At 38.2% G+C, this 13,629-nt stretch overlaps 1 protein-coding gene across 1 annotated transcript in view; it reads right to left on the reverse strand.

Moving 5' to 3' along the window:
• MYOM1 (myomesin 1) overlaps window positions 1–13,629 on the reverse strand; it is a 137,264-nt gene that overhangs the window by 104,879 nt on the left and 18,756 nt on the right. Inside the window, exons 3-5 of the mRNA XM_082353480.1 lie at window positions 5,440–5,580; window positions 818–1,046; window positions 1–158 (exon numbers count right to left, since the gene is read on the reverse strand). Coding sequence (XP_082209606.1) covers window positions 1–158; window positions 818–1,046; window positions 5,440–5,580 — 528 coding nt within the window. The remainder of the gene's footprint in view (window positions 159–817; window positions 1,047–5,439; window positions 5,581–13,629) is intronic.

A 13,629-nucleotide genomic window follows, 5' to 3' on the forward strand; every position in this document is an offset into this window, starting at 1 on the left:
CATGTGAGACGAGGTTCTGGCCAGCCGGCTACAGAGCAGTGTAATTTTACATGTCCTTTCTCCCAAACAGTGTGGGAACGAGGTTCAATGACAAATTCAGGAGCATGGAGAAGATTATCTTCATTCAACTTTTTATGACATGCCTCAGTTTCTTCTAACTGAAAAAAAATCAACATATTATGAAATCAAAGTAACACGTGCTACAAAAATGTAATGTAGAAATCAAAATGATCATTTTTTCATTTGGAGCCTTACTTTTGCATCCATTTCAAACGAATCCCCCTCACCTCTTTTGAAAACAGACATATCACTTGATTTTTAACATTCTAAGCCTGAGCAACATATTTTACTTATTTAAGGTGGATTTCTTAAGGTTCTTCAAGAACTTTAATTTCTATAGAACCTAAAATTTCACAGAATTTAAAACTATTAAGTGTGTCTTTCTTTGACCTATACATTTTGATGCTTTTTCCTTCTTTTGTTTCTCCGCAAGACCACATATTTCTTCATTTGAATCTAATTAATCTATATTAACACACATATACACAATGTTACATGCATTTCTACTTTTTAAAATGAATATTTATTGGAGTATAGTTGATTTACAATGTTGTGTTAGTTTCTGCTGTGCAGCAAAGTGAATCACTTATACATATACATATATCCACTCTTTTTTAGATTCTATTCCCATATAGGCCTTTACAGAGTATTGAGTAGAGTTCCCTGTGCTATACAGTAGGTCCTTACTAGTTATCTACTTTATATATAGTGGTGGCATTTCTACTTTTGTAAGTTATATTAAATTGTCTTTTTTTACCGTTTTTTTCAGTGACAGGTGTTCTGCCTTTTCTCGAATTGCAACTTTCCTTGACTTCTCAAAACCTTCCTCCTGGCGAAGCATGGACCTGGACTCTTGGGATACTGTGGGCTGCTTGGCTGCCGTGACTCCCTCCTCTCTAGCAAGGAGACTCCTCCGGGCTATGTAAGCAGCAGCTTCTTTAATTCTTTCTTCTTCTGTGTCTGTAATTCCACTGACATGCACTTGGCTAAAATATAATAACAGCGAAATATGGATATTGTGGATGGCGGTGATGAGATAGCCCAATTTTACGAAGTTCAAAGCGCCCGACCTCAGATGCTGTACACTGTGCCCAAAGAAAACCTGACATAGAAAGACCTGGTAAATAGGAGCTAACTCTTCACACATGGCAGTGATCTTCACCTTAACCAACAATGATAATGACAACAATAATACCTATTCCGGTTGTGGTGCCTTGCCAAGTGCTTTTTACATACATTGTCTCATTTTCCCCCACAACAACCCTTTGAAGTAGACTGTACCCTCTCTACTTCAGATATATGGCAACAAGACACAGAGAAGTTAGATAACTTGCCCAACGTCATTTCTTTGGTTTCCTTAGTGCGTTTAAATATGATTTAGTCTATAAAAAAAGATTAAGTTACGACTTCCTTCCAGAAAAGTTGATATTGTAAAATGACAGACAGTTTGTGTGGCTGTGATTCTGATTTTCGACTATGTGCTTGATCTGGATTCTGTAACTCAGATGATGTAATGCATTGCCCAGAGGTGCTGCACGCAGAAATAAGTTGTAAATTTACGTGAGATCCTTAAGCCTAGTGGGTTTCCGTTCCATGATAATAAAGGTTGTGTGTGTGTATATACATATTTAATATGACAACCTTACTTTGTGCTTACACACAGCCCTGTTGTAAAGACATGATCAAACTCACAATTGAAGTGTTGATGCTGACAGAAGTGACTTGTTTTTACTCATAATTGATGATGGTGATGGCAAGTGAGTGGTTACATCCTAAAGTGCTGTGCCTAGTACAGCAGTTTATGATAGAATTTGTGCTGTGATTTAGTAATGTTGTTTAAAATATTTGGATTATTTTAAAGCTCCTTCAATACCTTTGTTGTCAATCCTATTACATGTTTCAGTGAGGAGTATGTTGATTATATTGAAGATTCTCTTGAAATTGAGTCTCCTGAGACCTCTTAAGGCAGAATTGTACATTTGTTTTTCTTATAAGAATAATTACTTCAGGGCTTCCCTGGTGGCGCAGTGCTTGAGAGTGTGCCTGCCAATGCAGGGGACACGGGTTCGAGCCCTGGTCTGGGAAGATCCCACATGCCGCGGAGCAACTAGGCCTGTGCACCACAACTACTGAGCCTGTGCTCTAGAGCCCATGAACCACAACTACTGAGCCTGCGCGTCTGGAGCCTGTGCTCCGCAGCAAGAGAGACCGCGACAGTGAGAGGCCCGCGCACTGCGATGAAGAGTGGCTCCCACTTGCCGCAACTAGAGAAAGCCCTCGCGCAGAAACAAAGACCCAACACACCCAAAAATAAATTAATTAATTAATAGAATAATTACTTCAAACTTCAAGCAAACACTGCCATTGTGTTTATAAGTCCCTGGCACCTGAATCTATATAGTTTGCTGACAAGTAGGACTCAACATTTGCACAAGTTTGGAATTTCTCATGGAATATTACTAAAACATATGGTAGACAAATTAGTCCACCTTGCGTTTTACTCAACTTAGTGAGTAAATTTTAATTTCTTTTCCCTTCTCTCTATCTCTCCAAATATTAATAAGTAGTCTCTACCAAGGAAGTTATCTCCTATAATTTAGGGGGAGAAAAAGGAAGATGGAACATTTTTAGCTTAGTGTCCTGAGATAATTACCTCTAATTTTTTTTTTTGAATGAGATAGGAAGTGAATGAATTAATAAGTGAATACAAAACAAACCTCATGAGAATCTACTTGGAATTCTCTATAGAGGCTAATATACAATATAGAGATTTGAAATGAGGTTTGTAATATGATTCAATATGTATAGTAATGGATTATATTCAATGCTAGTCCGGCCCCAAGTCGAGACAACTCTAAGTGACAGAACTTTAAGTTCACATGCCTTTTAACAGTGGAGGTGGCTCTAGAGGACAGAATGGAGTCATGGTTTCCCTGCCTTTTCCATTTGCAAATAAGGTAAACCTTGGGGAAAAAAACTGTAATTATTTCACAGGAAAACTCAAGTACACTTAAAAATATATTTTTGACCCAGGACAGCAGGGACATTTGCCTTTAAGTAAATATAAGTGCATGTCAGTGGTAACCCTGCTATAATTTGGGTACAAGAGCAAGAATATGATGCTAACATCAAAAACACACTACTGCAAATTTAAAATAAATTTAAAACCTTTCCAATACTCTATATCTGATGATTTCAATTTAAAACCTGTTGCTGACATAAAGTTAGTTCTACTTATCAGACTATAAGAAGTGGAATTTTCAAGTGCCATCCAGAAGAAACCGTATTCTCCAGAAATATACTACGACTGCATTTGTCAATCCTAGGGGGACTCTCAGCTCATCCACTACCAGCCATGTGACTTTCAGCAAGTCACAGAGCTTAGATTTCCTTGTCCAAAAATTGACATATTAATATTTCTCCAGGGCTGGATGGAGGACTTAGCAAGATAGTTTATATAATGCACCTAGAGTGATTCCCAGCAAACAATAGGTACTCAGCAAATGTTCATTACTTTCCCATCCTCTTAGATTGTTCATACTGTCAATACCATTATGCAGTGTTATTTTCATAGTAACAGAATATAGGAGATGGCTCCATATAAAAAATGAAGGCGAACTGGAAATAAAACCTAGAAGATAAAATTTTTATTCACATTTTCTTTTATCACAGTTTATTTTGTAAATTATCATTTATTTATTTTTCTAATATTTATTTTATTTATTTATTTTTGGCTGTGTTGGGTCTTTGTTGCTGTGCGCGGGCTTTCTCTAGTTGCCGTGAGTGGGGGCTACTCTTTGTTGCGGTGTGCGGGCTTCTTACTGCAGTAGCTTCTCTTGTTGCAGAGCACAGGCTCTAGGCACACGGGCTTCAGTAGTTGCAGCACACGGGCTCAGTGGTTGTGGCTCGTGGGCTCTAGAGCACAGGCTCAGTAGTTGTAGCGCAAGGGGCTTAGTTGCTCTGCAGCATGTGGGATCTTCCCGGACCAGGGATCGAACCCATGTTCCCTGCATTGGCAGGCGGATTCTCAACCACTGCGCCACCAGGGAAGCCCTAAATGATCATTTCTTGAGACTGGCCTGGAGGGGACAAAATGGTTTGGTTGGGAAAAGGCAGGGAGAAGATGGTGAGAGTGAGCAGCTTCACTTCGTGCCCACACAGGTGGAGAGGCATGCCATGTAGGTTAACGCTAAGCTGACATGATTTTTAAATGATTTTTTAAAAACAGAGTGAGAAAAAAACAGAAAGTAAAATATTACACTTCTCTAACCTAGCCATCTCCTAAAAGGAATATGAGTGTCATTAAACCAACTGTGAAGAGGCTGATTCTGGGCAAGCATAATTAACAATATAAGCATGTTTGTTTGGAAAGTTCACTTTAAAAAATCAGATATTAAAAAAAGTCAAAGATATAAAATAAAAAGCTAAAAATAGAATATTGTTTATCCCCTTACTTTCCTAAGTAGGTTCAGCGCAATTATGACATTAGCTTCTGAAACAATTCAGAAAGGAACCATCAGAAAGCAGTGGGAAGAAAAAATGGAGGGAAACAGAGGTAGGTCACCCAAAATCACACCTGCATTATTGCCTAGTGATTTTCCTGAGAGCACTTGCCCGGAGAAGACGACCTCATTCTGAACCATCTTAGCTCTGTGAATAATTCTCCATTCAAAGGAAAATAAACAGGGAAGACTCAGAAAGTTCCTGTTAAACTTTAAGTTGGTTTCTTGGACAAGTCTCCTTTCAAGATTCCTTTGTATATATTATCATTCAAAAAAATGTTTATATTATAAACAGAAATTTGGCATTACACAAACTGGTGATTTAGTGATTATTTTGTTTGAACTTTACCTCAAAATAAATAGTAATCTATTTTACATTTAACAAACATAAGCCAGGCATTCAAGTTATGGTGCAATTCTTTTACTTAGTCTACGTTATCTAAGGCTTTTTTTCTTCATAATGAATAATAATTAAAACCACACTGGCAACCAATCTACCTAAACATATCATCTGATTTTTTTCTTTTAGTTCACCCGATATTTTATAGTTTTAACCTTTCTTTCTACTCTAAACATAGTGACTATATATAGTGTCCAAACACTAGCATCCAATACTGGGCTTCTAATTTCAACTAGTTACATAATTAGAAATAAGTTGCTGATCATTCTCTTTTGTCATATAGCCATCCTATGTGATGGCAAACATTTTTACAATGAACACATCTCCCTCCGTTCATGGTTCTGAGGTTCCACAGACCTTTCTCAACCAGTACATAGTAAGTGCTCAATAAATGACAGCTGCTATTATTATCACTACCTGACAACATTTACTCTCCACTTTCTAATAATCAGATCCAGGGAGAGAATCCGTACATACCGTCCTGAGAAAATGGGCACCATGTAGTCACTTGGCAGATTTTCTTTCTTCTCTCCAGAGAGAAGGCTTTTCTTGGCTCTCTTTGTTTGGGGGCTCAACTTGGATGAATAATCTTCTAACATCAGACTGGAATCTGTAAGTCTGAAAAAAAAAAAACACCCTAATGTTAGTCGATAATTTTAAAAAATGCTTATAAAAGGAAGTTTTAAGTTTGGGGACGTTTCACAGAATCCTAGACGGCTAATGTTATAATCATCTTTTATCTTTAGAGCTAGCGTGAGAATGCCCTCATATAATGCACTCTATCTAGACACAAGAGAAAAACAGGTCTATAGCAATTTTTTTAAATTGCAGTATAACTGCTTTACGATGTTGTGTTAGTTTCTGCACAGTGAAGTGAATCAGCCATATGCATACACACATCCCCTCCCTCTTGGACCTCCCTCCCCCCACCACCATCCCACCCAAGTAGGCCATCACAGAGCACCAAGCTGAGCTCCCTGTGCTATACAGCAGGTTCCCACTAGCTATCTATTTTACACATGGTAGTGTATTTATGTCAAATTTCATGGCTTTTTCCCCTTTAAAATTTCGAGGGAAAGTGGCAGTGCTTTGGTAATAGTTCCAAATACCCTTTGCTGTTAAGTTAATGTTGGAAATTTAGGTGGTCTACATAAATGGTTTGGATACATTGTGTATCCAAATGCTTTCAGGGGATTGATACAAAAGCAGATTTTCTGTATTGGGAGCCCAGGCAATTCTGATGCAGGGCCTCTAGGTTCAACTTGAGGCCTTTATGTAGTGTAGACAGACTCCGTCTGAAAGGACACTGAGTTCATCAAACAACAGAGTTAATATACTTTCTGTGAACACACAGCATAGAGTGACTCGGAAAGTTACAGGTTTGATGAAGAACCCTTTGTTAGTGCTGTTGCACACAAAAATCCACCCACCCATGCACACTGGTGCGAGTGTACACTTGGAGGTAGTTATTATTCTAATAAACCAAAAACTGTGTTAGCAGAGTGGAAAACATGACAGCAGAGATTGCACCTAGAGAAAAGAATTGATGAAATTAAAAGGACAATCTTAATCTATATAGTTCTTGAATGAAATGACGTGCATTTTCTTTCAAATGTATAGAATTTGGCATAAATTTCAGAAGTTCATGGACTCTGTGAACACTCCATGGGCTCAGGCTAAAAGCCTCTCGTCTACATTGTAATGAAAGATACTCACAATAGGAAGCTGTACAGGAACTCTCTGTACTATCCTTGTAACTTTTCTACAGACTTGAACTGATTCTAAAATTAAAAGTTAATATTAAAAAGGTCCCTGGTGTAGAGAAAATTTGAAGACAAAGTGAAGCATGTGAGTGGTGTGGCATGGAAAAAGCCAGCTGCCCAGTTAAAACAGCAAAACCTTCCAAAGTGTCCAAACCTTGATCGTTTCCCAGTCTTTAAAAAGCATTAGCAAAAGCAAAGAGATTATCTAAATCAAAAGAAGACAGTACATATACAGAGTACAAAATGGATACATAATAATGCAAATAATCCTATCCCCTGCTAAGCAAGTAGCACAGACCTGCAGGGCTTCTAAGAAGTACAGGGGGTGCAAAGGTAGCCTGAGAGTATAGGGTGGGCTACTGTCTTTAATTCCTGGAGTGGAGTTGTAGCACAGAAATGGCAAACCTTTTCCTCTCCCACTAACTACCCCCTCCCCTAGGGTGAATATCTAGCTCTTATTCTATGATCAGCATTAATGCCAAAGGTTAGAACCTTGAATTCAAAATTGTGGATTGGTTACCAATTGGAAGGCTTAGTGAAATTTGTTCCTGGCTGGCTGTTCCAGGCAGCAGCAAAATGATTGCATTCTATACCCCTAGCAGGTTACAAAGTACAGGCTGTGCTAATACAGTTCTAAGTTTAAAGTGGTATTTTCCTTCACTCCTTTAATTCCATTACTATACAAAATAAAATTAATTATGGAGTCTGTTTCATTTTTTTCTATTTATAGAACATTTGCATTTTCTAATTTTTCTTCTGTTTTTCTGTTTTTGCTCTTTTTACTTTCATTCTACTATCTGCAGTCATATTCTCATGAGCTCATATTTTCAATGTTTATTTATATCAAAACAGCTGTGATTTGTCATTCTTTTTCTTGTACTGTTGTTCCTTTTTTTCTGTCATTTTCCCTTTAAGATAAACCTTTAAAATGATTCACTTATTACATAGAATGTGCCAGAATGTGATTATTCCATTCTCACAAGTAAATCACAGCAGATGATTTTTTTTTTTTTTTTTAATTTTATTTATTTATTTATTTATGGCTGCGTTGGGTCTTTGTTTCTGTGCCAGGGCTTTCTCCAGTTGTGGCAAGCGGGGGCCACTCTTCATCGCTGTGCGCGGGCCTCTCACTGTCGCGGCCTCTCTCGTTGCGGAGCACAGGCTCCAGACGCGCGGGCTCAGTAGTTGTGGCTCACGGGCCTAGTCGCTCCGTGGCATGTGGGATCTTCCCAGACCAGGGCTCGAACCCGTGTCCCCTGCATCGGCAGGCAGATTCTCAACCACTGCGCCACCAGGGAAGCCCAGCAAATGATTTTTAATAGTTAAACTTTATGGTAAAGATTCATGGTACTATCATCAGTTTCACATAATATTTCATTTGGAACAAAAGGCTTCAAAAAAAGCATTATGATTTTATATATTATATAGTATTATTTAGAAAATCATATATTATATAGTATTATTTAGAAAATCCAAAGTATTTAGAAAATATCAAACACTTGTTATGCTCTCTAAAGTTTTTTCAAGCTTTTGAATCCTAACAAAAAAAGAGTGTGTGAAGGATTAGATGTTAAAATACTGTGCCAACAGACTATTTGGTAATGCTAAGTCATTTATCGAAGTTAACAAACAAAACTAAATCAGAGAAACAAAGTTTTAAGGAACTGACTATGCAATAATCAGTGTAACTAATTATTTGAAGGAAAGCCATGTCTATTTTGTTATGACCCAGGAACACTGAAGTCTAACATCTTATTCTATTGAATTTTAAAGTCAAATAATGTTTTTAGAGGAGTTCAATAGATATGTAAAACTTAAATTTCTTTTTTTAAATTTAAATTTCTTTGAAGTTACATCAAAGAGCTAAATAAGGGCTTGCTAACCTCTTGGGCTTTTAGTTGTATCTAAATTTTGAAAATAATACTCTGTCTTATAAGTCAGTTTTTGAGTAGACACTTAACTTGATATGTATGGATCAATGTGGGTCTTTTAACTATTAAAACTATATTTAACGGGACTTCCCTGGTAGCTCAGTGGTTAAGAATCCGCCTGTCAATGCAGGGGACACGGGTTCAACCCCTGGTCCAGGAAGATCCCACATGCCGCAGAGCAACTAAACCCGTGTGCCACAACTACTGAGCCTGTGCTCTAGAGCCAGCGCACCACAACTACTGAGCCCACGTGCTGCAACCGCTGAAGCCCATGCGCTCGGAGCCCGTGCTCCGCAACAAGAGAAGCCACCGCATTGAGAAGCCTGTGCATCGCAACGAAGAGTAGCCCCCGCTCGCAGCAACTAGAGAAAGCCCACGTGCGGCAACAAAGACCCAACGCACCCAAAAATAAATAAAAATTTTTTTAAAAACCCCTAAATTTAATGTTCTTTATGTCTTAAATCTTGAATCTTTCTGAACTTCAATTTATGAAGGCAGGGAAACTAAGCTATAGGTAAGGATTGATTTGCGTGTGCATGGGTGCACCCATGTGTCTGTAACTGTGTCTAGGTACATCTACCTGTACTCTGCTACTAATTGTGGTATGTCCTCTTAATATGTCTAAAGTTAGCAGAATTTAAAGAAGTATCATGGTGTGTATGACATCATCACACCTATGACCAGCAGCACCACAGAGAAGGGATGTAGCCCAGGTACAGAAAGCTCTTTCTGGAAATGTCCCAGGGACTCAGAAATAGACTTGCACCTCCATCCAGTTCAAATACAAACAACAACAACAACAAAAACAACATAACCTTCCGCTCTTACAGCTTCATAATTATTCTTAACAGGAATAGCAAGAACAAAACTACTTATAGAATCTCAGAACTGGAAGAGATCTCAGAGATATTTATACCACACTCATTTTATAGATGTGGAAGACCTGGAATATCTTTGTAACTTGCCCAGGTTCATACAGCAAGTTGGTAGGTGAATTAGGACTAGCATCCACCTAGGTTAGTGTTCTTTCCACTACATCAGTGGTCTCTAACTTTTGTGACTGAGTCCTCTCAATCCAAAAATATTGGGGGCATGCCACCTGTATATATCTGTTTATTTATAAATTCTACACATTTACTGCTGTATAAATATTCTCACTTTATGAAATTCAATCAAAAGAAAAATTTTATGGGCCAAATTTGACTTTTTAAAAAATACAGAAGTGCTCATATTTCTTCCTACACTTCCATGGCTTGCCTTCATGGATTCCCCACTTTGGAAACCACAACACCATGTCACACTGCCCATAATGACTCTGATGTTGATTTGCTATTCCTGAATTTATTCACATCAATTGAGGTTATGAAATCATCACAGTCCAATGAAAAATAAAGCATTAAAAAACTCATTAAACTTTACATGAAGTAAAATGCTAGTTCTTTAAAGTTATGTTGTCCTAGTTCCCCAGGATGAGTAACTTTGTTCACACTTATGTTAAATATGGATCTACTTAATGGCTATATTACTTTCTAAAAAAATTATGACAACCTATCAGCATGTTTCAGAAAAAATGATCGGCTGTAGACACGCATCCCTATATGCCTACGGTTATATTGTATTATTGGTTTCCCTCTCTATCTTTCCCATTGCCTATGACTATTCAAGGAGGTGGATGGCCTAAGTTACCTTTGTATACTCAGTACTGTGTGCACTGCCTGATAGTGTTCAATAAACTTATTGAATGAAGTGAAATCAAGATTCATCCTCCTGTAATCATACCCTATCTCAGTGATTCTCAACCCTGACTTGCCATCAGAATCAGCTGAGGAGCTAATAAAAATGACCAATGCAGAGGTGGGACTTCTAGTATGGTGGAGTGAGTAGTTCAGCAGTTTCTCTCCCCAAAAAGCAATGATAAAACTGGATACAATTGTCAAAACCAACCCATTCAGGGCTCTGAAAATCAACCAAAGGCATACACTACACTGACAAGTGCTTATTCATAAAAAGATACTGAACTTCAGGTATGAATAAGTGGAAGTCTGTGTGACATTCTTGCCTAGTCTTTCTCCACCCCCCACCCCCCAGCTCAATCCATAAGGTAGTTCTACCAAGGTGGGAAAAGGTGAGAAAATCATAATGTTCACTGCCAGAGGGGTTGACTTGACTTGGAGCAGAGCATGATAAACCTCCACAACCAGCAACATTGTGAGTAACACGAGCCATCTAAGTGGCAAACAAACAAGGGAAGACCAGCAGCTCAATCAATCACAGCATGCAATCACGGTTGGAGCAAGCAGCAGACTGGCAGGTCAGCCTGAAATTTAACAGGAAGATTTGAAAAATAAGACCACCATGGGGGGACTTCCCTGGTGGCGCAGTGGTTAAGAATCCACCTGCCAACGCAGGGGACATGGGTTCGAGCCCTGGTCCGGGAATCCCACATGCCGCGGAGCAACTAAGCCCGTGTGCCACAACTACTGAGCCTGTGCTCTAGAGCCCACATGCCACAACTACTGAGCCCGTGTGCTACAACTACTGACGCCCGCACGCCTAGAGCCTGTGCTCCACAGCAAAGACAAGCCACTGCAATGAGAAGCTCACACACCACAACGAAGAGTAGCCCCACTCGCCGCAACCAGAGAAAGCCTGCACACAGCAACGAAGACCAACGCAGCCAAAAAAAAAAAAGACCACCATGGGGGCCTTCATAAGCTCTCCATGTGCCTGAATAGAAAAAAACTGGAGAGGGCTCAGGTTATCCACACATCATTGGCTAACTGTAAACCTGTGTACATGTGCAGAGGAGACACAAGAGAGTCTAGAGGTAAGCAAATCCAGGGCATACATACTTTAAAATTACCTGAACTTCAAATGTGCTCCCCAACACACACACAGATCTATTGCCAGAAGATGGAAACTTTACTGTCTTGAGATGCTTGAGCACAGTGTCTGACCATTCATTGATTGGCCATTAATCTGTGCAAATACAAGGTGATCCCTATGAATTCAGGCTTAAAAATGAGAATGACAATTTTTTAAAAAAACTAAACAGAGACATCAGCAGTAACACAGTGCTAGGTAAACAGATTCTATAAATGTGTTTAGGCAAGTAATTAAACAAAAACAAAACAGAGCAACAACACATTTAGGGGAAAATTCAGAATCCAGAATTACTACAGTATATTATCTAACAGGTCCCATTTTCTTTTTTTTTTTTTGGCTGTGCTGGGTCTTTGTTGCTGTGTGTGGGTTTTCTCTAGTTGTGGCGAGCAGGGGATACTCTTCATTGCAGTACACGGGCTTCTTATTGCAGTGGCTTTTCCTGTTGCGGAGCCCGGGCTCTAGGCACGTGGGCTTCAGTAGTTGTGGCTCGCAGGCTCTCGAGCACAGGCTCAGTAGTTGTGGCACACGGGCTTAGTTGTTCCGTGGCATGTGGGATCTTCCCAGGCCAGGGATTGAACCTGTGTCCCCTGCGTTGGCAGGCAGATTCTTAACCACTGTACCACCAGGGAAGCCCCCAACATGTTCCGTTTTCAATTACAACAAAAATTATGAAACACGACAAGAAATAGGAAAGTGTGACACACACCAGCAGAAAAAAATCAGTAAATAAAAAATGTCTCCAGGTGCACCCTGATGTTGGACTTAGCAAACAAAGACTTCAAAGCAGTAATAAGAAATACGTTCAAAGGCCAATAAAGGAAACCATGTTTAAAGAATTAAAGGAAAGTATTATAATAATGACCCAAAAAGAGAGAATGTCAACAAAGAGACAGGAATTATAAAATAGAAGCAAATGCATATTTTGGAGTTTAAAAGTACAATGACTTAAATGAAAAATTTATTAAAGGGACTCAACAGATTTTATATAGAAGAATAAAAAAAATCAGTGAATCTGAAGATAGAAATTATCTAATCTAAAAAAAAAAAAACAGAAAAAGAATGAAGAAAAAATTTTAAAGCCTCAGAGATCTGTTAGACAACATTAAACATACCAATATATGAGTCATGGTAGTACTGGAAAGAGGAGAGAGAGAGAAAAGGTAGGAAAATATATTTGAAGAAATAATGGACTAAAATTCCCCAAACTTGATGAAAATATTAATCTATGGATCCAAGATACTCAACAAACCCAAGTATGATACTCACAAAGAGATACACGTGTAGATATATCATATATAGTCAAACTGTTGAAAGCAAAAGTCAGAGAGAAAACTTCAAAGCACCAAGAGTAAAATGATTCATCACATACAAGAGAACAATGTATTAATGATTGACTTCACATCAGAAACGATACAACCCACAGGCATTTGTATGACATATTTAAGTGCTGGGGGAAAAAGTAAATCAAGAATTCTATATCCAGCAAAACTATTCCTCAAAACTGAAAGCAAAGACATTGCCAGACAAAGACCGAGAGAATCCATTGCTAGCAGACCTGTCTTACAAGAAATGATAAAGCAAATCCCTCATGTTTAAAGGAAATGACACCAGACAGTAATTTGAATCCACACCAAAAAATAAAGAGCACCAGGAAGTAAATAACTGGTTAAATATATAAGCATACATATATTTCTATTTTCTTAAATTTTTTGAAAGACATAAGATTACATAAAACAATACTTATCACACTGCACTGTTGGGTTTATAACATATACAGTTGTAAGGCATATGATAACAGTACAAAGGATAAGGGAGGAAATGGAACTATATTGGAGCAAAGTTTCTAAATTTTACTGGTATGAAGTTAATATAAATCTGAAGTAGATTGTGATTAGTTAATATGCATATTATAATTTCTAAAGCAATCCCTTAAGAAAATAATAAAAAATAGAGTCAAGAAAGAAAGGAATTAAACGGTACACTAAAAATATCTATTTAACACAAAACAAGGCAGTAAAGGAGAAACAAATGAACAAAAGAGATATGAGATATGCAGAAAAAAATAACAAAACTGGTAAACATAAGTC

The sequence above is a fragment of the Balaenoptera borealis genome (assembly GCF_965194805.1).
Source record: "Balaenoptera borealis genome assembly, chromosome: 14".
NCBI classification, from domain to species: Eukaryota; Metazoa; Chordata; class Mammalia; order Artiodactyla; family Balaenopteridae; genus Balaenoptera; species Balaenoptera borealis.